General features: G+C 33.5%; 1 protein-coding gene across 1 annotated transcript; it reads right to left on the reverse strand.

Annotated features, from left to right (window-relative positions):
- Positions 1-6,571: 6,571 nt before the first annotated feature.
- On the reverse strand, positions 6,572-9,270 carry LOC124368572. The gene is made up of 3 exons (XM_046825813.1): positions 9,230-9,270; positions 8,475-8,558; positions 6,572-7,063 (listed from the first exon to the last, which is right to left on the reverse strand). The coding sequence occupies exons 2-3, from the start codon at positions 8,538-8,540 to the stop codon at positions 6,698-6,700; spliced, it is 432 nt and encodes a 143-aa protein (XP_046681769.1). The 5' UTR covers positions 8,541-8,558; positions 9,230-9,270; the 3' UTR covers positions 6,572-6,697.
- Between the last annotated feature and the right edge of the window lie 284 nt (positions 9,271-9,554).

Genomic DNA, 9,554 nt, shown 5'->3' on the forward strand with positions numbered 1-9,554 from the left:
GTATTAGTTTCTGTGTCACCTGATGCTTGCTCAGCAATATTACATCAAGCATGTCTCGTAGAAGTAACTGTTCATTTATAACACTATACATAATGACGCATATACGAGACATCGGGTGTATTAGTTTCTGCGTCAACCTGAGGTTTGCTCAGCAATATTACATCAAGCATGTCTCGTAGACGTAATTTTTGATTTATAACACTATATATAGTGACGCATATACGAGACATCGGTGTATTAGTTTCTGCAAGGTTAGTTTCTGCGTCACCTGATGTTTGTTCAGCATATTACATCAAACATGTATCGTAGAAGTAACTGTTCATTTATAACACTATATATAGTGCCGCATATACGAGACATCGGTGTATTAGTTTCTGCAAGGTTAGTTTCTGCGTCACCTGATGTTTGCTCAGCAATATTACATCAAGCACGTCTCGTAGAAGTAACTATTGTATTTATAACACTATATATAATGACGCATATGAGACATCGGTGTATTAGTTTCTGCGTCACCTGATGCTTGCTCAGCAATATTACATCAAGCACGTGTCTCGTAGAAGTAACTATTCATTATAACACTATATATAATGACGCATATACGAGACATCGGTGTATTAGTTTCTGCGTCACCTAGGTTTGCTCAGCAATATTACATCAAGCATGTCTCGTAGAGTAATTTTTCATTTATAACACTATATATAATGAAGCATATACGAGACATCGGTGAATTAGTTTCTGCAAGGTTAGTTTCTGCGCCACCTAATGCTTGCTCAGCAATACTACATCAAGCATGTCTCGTAGAAGTAACTGTTCATTTATAACACTATTTATTATGACGCATATATGAGACATCGGTGTATTAGTTTCTGCGTCACCTGAGGTTTGCTCAGCAGTATTACATCAAAGACGTCTCGTAGAAATAACTGTTCATTTATAACACTATATATAGTGCCGCATATACGAGACATCGGTGTATTAGTTTCTGCAAGGTTAGTTTCTGCGTCACCTGATGTTTGCTCAGCAATATTACATCAAACATGTCTCGTAGAAGTAACTGTTCTAACTGTTCATTTATAACACTATATATAGTGCCGCATATACGAGACATCTGTGTATTAGTTTTTGCGTCATCTGAGGTTTGTTCAGCAATATTACATCAAGCATGTCTCGTAGAAGTAATTGTTATTTTATAACACTATTTATAGTGCTGCATATATGAGACATTGGTATATTAGTTTCTGCAAGGTTAGTTTCTGCGTCACCTGAGGTTTGCTCAGCAGTATTACATCAAGTATGTCCCGTAGAAGTAACTGTTCATTTATAACACTATATATAATGACGCATATACGAGACATCGGTGTATTAGTTTCTGCAAGGTTAGTTTCTGCGTCACCTGAGGTTTGCTCAGCAATATTACATCAAGTATGTCTCGTAGAAGTAATCTGTTCATTTATAACACTATTATATAGTGACGCATATATGAGACATCGGTGTATTAGTTTCTGCAAGGTTAGTTTCTCCGCCACCTGATGCTTGCTCAGCAATATTACATCAAGCATGTCTCGTAGAAGTAATCTGTTCATTTATAACACTATTTATAATGACGCATATATGAGACATCGGTGTATTAGTTTCTGTGTCAACTGAGGTTTGTTCAACAGTATTACATCAAGTATGTCTCGTAGAAGTAATCTTTTCATTTATAACATTGTATATAGTGACGCATATGAGACATCGGTGTATTAGTTTCTGCAAGGTTTGTTTCTGCGTCACCTGATGCTTGCTCAGCAATATTACATCAAGCACGTCTCGTAGAAGTAATTTTTCATTTATAACACTATTTGCAATGACGCATATATGAGACATCGGTGTATTAGTTTCTGCGTCACCTAGAGTTTTTTCCAGCAGTATTACATCAAGTATGTCTCGTAGAAGTAATTTTTTCATTTATAACACTATTTATAATGACGCATATATGAGACATCGGTGTATTAGTTTCTGCAAGGTTAGTTTCTGCGCCACCTGAAGTTAAGGTTAACTCCTTAACGTGTTATTTGTGCTTCCCACTATGACAACTGCTCAAGTCTCTTGAACAGACTTTTTTACAAGAAAATTGCCTTCTCTAATGATGTGCTTCAATTTAGCTTCCGGCATTGATAAGACTGTGACACTAAAATCGCCCAGCTCACCCTCCACAAGATGTCTCAATCCTCTCCCATGGCTGTCTGAGAGGACTAATAGGTTTCATTTTTGATTCCTTCTTTGATTTATTCTCAGCTCCATGAATAAGAGCTTGCACTGTTCTTGTAGTGGCTGGTAGACATATCGAGTCATCATTTACTAATACAGAATACCTATTGCTGGTTTCCAGTTTCGATTCAGACTCTAAAAAACTGCCTTTTTATTGGGACTTTTCGGAAGCTGAAATGGTTTGTGTACATCTAAAATTGTCGAAGACTAATTTTCACCTTTTCTTTTCAATTTTGTAGTCAATACATCTCTTTCTACTGAAAAACCTTATTATTTCCTCTTTATCTTTCACTTCTTCTAGCAACCTATTGTTGAATGCTTTAATAGACGTCAACTCCTTTCAAGAGAAGATTTCTCACGTTCTATGTCTTGTTCATCGTTTAGGGAAATGTCCATAATATCCTGTATAGAGCATTTTATCTTTTTCGTGTGAATTTGTTATCAATATATTTTCCTGCCTTATCTCAGTTGTTGTGTCACGTTTTCCTTCACAGCGTCGCATCCAATCTGTTTAGCAGCTTTAACAATTCCTGGTAATATGTCTATAATAGAGTCTGAGGAATATTTATTCGAAATAACGTTTAAACATCCATAAAGCGTTACTGCCGATTCATACACTTCATCATGAGTCAAGTCCTCTAATAAAACCTTCAGATCATTCTTGGCCGTTTTATTGGCGATTATTGCGCATTCGCCGAGTTATCATATTGTTTTTGATAGTCAAACTCTGCTGTATATTTAATATAATAAAATATTTTTAAACCCTAGTTAATTAGGGTATCACTTAATATAATAAAATATTTTTAAACCCTAGTTAATTAAGGTATCACGTTGGTATCACTGAGATACTAACGGATATGAAAAGGACTGTTAGCAAAGATCCGGTTGTCGATGTATCAGTGTGAGATATACAATATGTAGTGTGCTAAACTATCCTAATAAATCAGTTATTCTTAAATGTGTGTGTTATTTAATAAATCGTTAATCACATAATAGAAGAAGGAATCTAACAGACTCCCGTTCTGTATTATGCAGGTATTTGTGGTAATCCTTCGCAATATTTGCTATGCAATATTATTGCGTAACTGTAAGCTAGTTGTGTACTCCAAATTGAAGGCGCCGTTATATTTGGCTAGCTGTTATTTTGCAGTGTATCGTTAAGTGAGACTGAGGCATCTTTCACAGGACACAATGCACAATAGGTATACTTTTATACATTCTTTATTAAACCTGTCCCAGTTTTGACCAGAGGTCCACTCTTCCACCAGGACCGACTCAACTTTTACAGTGCATGATTTCTCTGCTTGTTGCTATTATTTAAATACAAATATTGCTAATTCATTAAGGAAGGAGAGAGGAGGGAGGGAGAGAGGGGGAGGGATGGAGGGATGGAAGGAGAGAGAGAGAGAGAACGAGCGCACATTGATATAAGTAAATAAAAACATTCGTTGAAAGAATGTTTATTTCAGTTGTGTTGCCTATTTACTTAAATCAATCTCATTCTTTCACTGTGTTTACACCTGTACCTCACCTTTAATTTATAATCATGAAAAGGAAAATTCGTAATCTTTATGATCCTGAATCAAGTGACATTTCCCGTAACAATGTCTTCTCGTTACGTACGATCACTAGGTGTGAAACTGCACATGTCTGATGAACGTAGTGGGTTTGTTCCAATACCTCAACTGCATAGTAAAATCACAATTAGTGTGATCGCAGCCTGCCGCGTACACATTTGTGAGCAGAGTTAGATAACTACCAGAGCTGCAAGGGCTGTACTGTGTCAGGCAGCCAGTGTGTTAGAAATCATCCAACATATCTTCTACTTTAATATCTATTTCCTTATCTCTCTTTTTTATATTTACTCTTTATTTAATATTAATGTCTTTAAATTTTATTGGAGATAGTCAGTGACGTTAGGGCGATATGTTGCATGCACTACAGTCACCGTCATTGTACATTTACAAGCAGCGCCGTAAATTCTGAATTATCTTTAATTTCAGAATCCTCTAACCTAGTGTTTAAAAAAATACTTGCTTTTATCCCGTTGACATGACTCATTTATATGATTTATTTTTTATAGGAATCACGACACACACTGATAAGCTTCAAAACTCTGCAGTCAGACAAATGGGCAAATATGCGAAAAGTGGTACATTTCTATATTTCGTTGAGTAACGGAAAATGTTATTGTTGAATAGATATAAATTTATTTAAATTCGTTAGACCATAAATGAAGTATGAAAAACTGAAGTATGTATATTTAAAACGCTTCAATGAACTAAAAAGTTAACTTTATTTCTAATCTTTGAGGACGATGCGTGTTCGGAAGGTGTTAACTAATTTTTATTTTTGTATTCGTTATTTTTATTTTTATAAGTACCAAGAGGTACTTTTCCGCACTCAAGCTCTCTGCAAAAATATTCATTTTTTCCACCTAGCTTACTGGTCACGTCAGGATTTCCGAAGACACATTCTGAATGGATTAAAGTACTCGTATGCAGCACACAAAAATGTGTCCTAATACTTATTACTGATTGATTATGTCCACTTAAACTATCGTCTTGCCTGACTAACATTTTCTTGTCTAACGTCCACTTGTCTGACTAACTCTTCACTTTCTTAACATGTCTAATACCTAATGAAGGGAATCTCCAGTTCCTCATTTCCGTGTACCTCATGATGACGGATCAAGATGGCCGCTGTGTATCGGCGGGTTTCGCTGGTTGTTTTGTTAGTTGTTGGTTCGCGATGAGTTAATTGACCCCAGACTGAGAGTGCTTTAACAAATTAACATGATCACAGAGAGTTTTTGCGCGTTCGTGACCTAAACCTAACTTAATGTTGGTGAATGCTTAAATGCTTTAACATGCCTTTGCACGTAATCAGTTTTTATTTGTGAGATGTTTAAGGGATTTCTAGTGTAGTCCTGTAAAAGGCCGAGTTGGTTAAGTACTACTCAACTGCCAAACTTACAATATTGTTTCTTTATCGAAGTAATATTATAAATAGACTTTACACGTTGATGTTTTATTTGTTATTGATTAAAAATTCGTGATTGGTCTTCTACTGTGTTTTACTTATTGATCCCTTGATTAGTCATGGAAATTATTCCCACTACTGCCTTTGGGGGTTTTCACCGATTATGGATTTAGATTGCTATGATTTGCACTTTAAAGTTCTCTCACCTGAAGAAGCGATCAGATTGCATATCCCGAAACGTAGTGTTACTGATTTCTTGTTTCACTGAACGATAGCAAATGTCCGGAAAATCCTGTTTCCTTCACTTGAATAGGGACAACCGCAAATACAATGATGCACGTGGAAAAATAATTTGAACGTATTCGTAAGCTTTTCAATAGTCTCAAAGTAATCAAAAAACATTATACACTTTAATTTACTGGTATTTATCAATATTTTATTGCTAATAAGCCATTGAGAGATCTTTTCTAAGTCAGTGATTACTTTATATTGTAGTGATTGCCTATTATAAGCAGAGCATATAAGTGCTGTGTCATCCGCATAGGCAAACAGATGAGTGAAGGTCAATATTCCAGAGATCATTACTGTAAATCAAAACAATAATTGGTCCTAACACCCCACCATGAGCTGTTCCGTACCGCAGCTCCAACACATCACTATAACATACGTCTGGAAGTCCTGATAAACAGCTAACGTATACTTTTGTCTGCAGATGCTACTATACCATTAACTAACAAGCTTTTCTATGGCGAAGTCCGTACCTCTGCACGATATAAACCCAAACGGGTTGTTGGAGAACAAAGACCTACTGTGAAAGTAATTTAGTAGCTGCTTCTTGGTTATACTCTCAAATCTTCGTCACAATGCTTATCACAGATACAGGACAGTAGGAAGACAACAGTGATTGATCACCTGTCTTATAAACTGGCACACCTGATGCTAAACTCTATAGGAAATATTTCTTGTCCAAAAACTTTACAAATATACTGTGGAGCAATGGCGCAAAGAGGTTTACATTTGGTTTAACTGTACCAATGCTGATTCCATTAACGCCACAAATAGATTTATGGTTTATGTGTTCAATGGTTTGTAACACTTCATCAGAAGTACATCCGAAATTAATAAGTAGGTCCTAAAAAATATATAGCCATTGTTCTCTTTAAACGTGTCACATCCAAAAGCGTCATACTTTTATATATATATATATATATATATATATATATATATATATATATATATATAAACAACGCTAAACTATATTTTTACAATTACCGTCAGTCTAATTGTATTTTTAATTTAAAAAATTATCGTGGGTAACCAAACAAATCAAACTATAACGTGTTTATTAGTGCATTTATTTTTATTTAATATTATTTGTGAATAGCGGTACTTAACTCAACTCCATTCATTTAATTATAAGAAGAAATGTGTTGATTATCGTAATGACGGCAGAACTAGTAGTAGTCTAGTACTGATTTGGTTCCTCGTAATAGGGGACATATGCTGGATGTCCAGAGTGCATGCCCACTTCTCCCCAGCCCCCGCGTCCATGACTGATGCCTGCACCTGCATTGATTCCTAATAGATTTCCACCAATTCCAAGTCCAAAAAGTGATTTTAAAGAACGAGGAGCAATTGCGCCTATCTTTGTGTCTGCCTCATGCTCCTTCATATCTTCTGCTGTTGGTATTCCAATACTGACTTCTTCTGCTGTTGGTATCCCAATACTGACTTCTTCTGCTGTTGGTATCCCAATACTGACTTCTTCTGCTGTTGGTCTCCCAATACTGACTGGTATGAATATTGGGCCTTCAAAGTTTGAACTCTCGTCCTGAAAATCATAAATAATAATGCTATTTATATTTATTTTTTTGAATAATAATCTTCAATTAATAAAGTACTTTTGAACATTTCAAGACTTCATTAATATAGGTTAAGCATTTGAACATATGATATTAGTATATTGCTTTATGGAAACACACACAAAAAACTCGATATATATTACATTACTATATATATATATATATATATATATATATATATATATATATATATTTGTGTGTGTGTGTGTTTTTATAGATATTTAAAATATTTTTGCATATGGTTCAATACATTAAAATAGACAGTCCTGCATATTGCTTGATTTGATTAAAATAAGAATTGAATTATTATTATATCTGACAACCAACGTGTTAAATAAAACTATAATATTACCTTTAGGTTACGATAAAGGTTATTGGTTTCTGTCTAATACACTATTGTGGATGTTTGAAATAATGGCCCAATGAACATAACTTAAATTTGGTTATTTTTCTCTAAACAATTTTAGCTAGCCCTGAATGAATATATACCACTTTCAATCGACAGCCATTGTTAACGTAGTCCTCGAATTTGTCCTTAAAATATAATTTTTCTAGGGCTTTTGGGAAAGTCCAAGGATTAATCTCCTACGTGGGGCCCTACACTTCCTGTTATGACGATGGAGCGGTAGATTGTCTCAGCCTATGTATGCAATACAATCAAGTTACTAACACACTCACCTTAAACTGTTGTTTTCTCTAAGTTAAATGTGTGTGTCTGTGTAAAATTTATAATTTATATTACCAGTATAAAATAATACAATTCTTTTCATTTTATAAGTTTATTCAGGGTAAAACACCTATTTATGCATGTATTGCCAGTTTTAGGACAGGTTGCATAAAATCTGTGGAGCTATCATTATGTCCTCAAATTTAAGATAAGCTCCTGGGAAATCCGGTGTTATGGCAACCCTAATCTTGGATCTTTAGTAAACTACAACTGCAATAAACCTATTCGTGATAAAAATATATATAATAGGCCTATATCCAAGATAGATTTCAAAACTAACTTTCATTTTAATATTAAAAATTAACGGATATATTATGTCAGTATTAAGATTTTCATATATCCTATAATTTATGGATACATCTTAAAAACTGTTCGTAACTATACCATAAGTTTTACATAAAAATAAACAAATAAGTTAGGACAAACATTAATTTCTTCTCTCGATATTATGAACCGTTTTAAGATTAAAACCTTGTTTAAAAAACAAATTCAAATTTTTGTGTTTAGGTAATTGATCTCTACGTATTATATACATTACAGCAAACATATATTCAGAAAATTAGCTATTTAAGGAAGTATATTATTTCAATTGAGAGGGAATCCAATATCCAGCTTACAAACTACTATTAAACATAAAATTAAAAACTGTTTACCGTCAAAGGATAGCTGCCAACCAAGGATGCCAGAAGGCAGAGACAAAGTAGTCCTACTAAAGCCATTTTCTGTCCCAATAAAACCTAAAAAGAATCATAAATCGTCAATCATATATGATATATACAGATATCGCAGACAATACTGAAATATATATTTATTACAGTAAATAAAACACTATGATATATTAAAATTGTGATATAGGATCGTCGTTTTTGTCAAAAATGCTCTGATAAACTTAATGCATGTGTGATTAAACCATAGCTTAAATGCTATAGAAATAAATATAATTATTTAGAAAGTAGTCTGAAATTATTATTTTAATGACTTTCAAAACTTTGTTTTAGTTATCGATTAAAAATAGTATAATATTATTATATATAATGAAGTGATACCAAAGAACAATTTAATGGCTCCCATGAATTTACGTTCTTAAAACAATTCATAGAAATAAAAAATCATTATGCCATAAAGCTTTAAATATTTTATTTGTTAGGTTTTTAGCAAATATCTGAGTGTACTTAATAAGTGTTCCACACTAATTATTTGAGAGGAGCAATGTTTTTCAATTTTTGTAGTAAGAGTCAAGAATTTTGTAAGCCTTCAATTTATTCAAAAAAATATATTGTCAAAAACAATCCATGCAATTTCCATACACACAAACATTGAAATATTTTAGAGAATTTCTAACACTAATATAAAATTGTTACCACATTCATTATTAAAAGTACATAAATAATAGATTTGAAATGCTTACCTTGTATGCTGTACGTGAAGCAAGTGTGTACTGAGGAAAATTTCTTCACTTATATACAGCTCTTATTAATAACCATTCTAAAAATAGTATCATTATCTATGATAGCTATACGATGCATGGATTTGATTGTTTTCGTCTAACTGGCGTAACAAACCTGTAAGTCATGCCTTGACACTCGACAATAAATTATTACTGAATACAATGGATGTGGTTGTTTAGTTCAATGATAAGAGTTTTATGGATGTAGCGTCTGATTTCTAAATTTCTAATAAATTTTCTTCAATTTGGCTTGAATAAAATTATATTAATTATAAAGGTAAAATCA

This window comes from Homalodisca vitripennis, chromosome X, assembly GCF_021130785.1.
Source record: "Homalodisca vitripennis isolate AUS2020 chromosome X, UT_GWSS_2.1, whole genome shotgun sequence".
NCBI lineage: Eukaryota > Metazoa > Arthropoda > Insecta > Hemiptera > Cicadellidae > Homalodisca > Homalodisca vitripennis.

Bases quoted from the DNA above. Each gene is read 5' to 3' on its own strand.
- LOC124368572 (XM_046825813.1), bottom strand. From the start codon at position 8,540: ATGGCTTTAGTAGGACTACTTTGTCTCTGCCTTCTGGCATCCTTGGTT. The intron at 7,064-8,474 runs GTAAACAGTTTT...TATGATTTTCAG, and splicing joins TTGGCAGCTATCCTTTGACG to GACGAGAGTTCAAACTTTGA.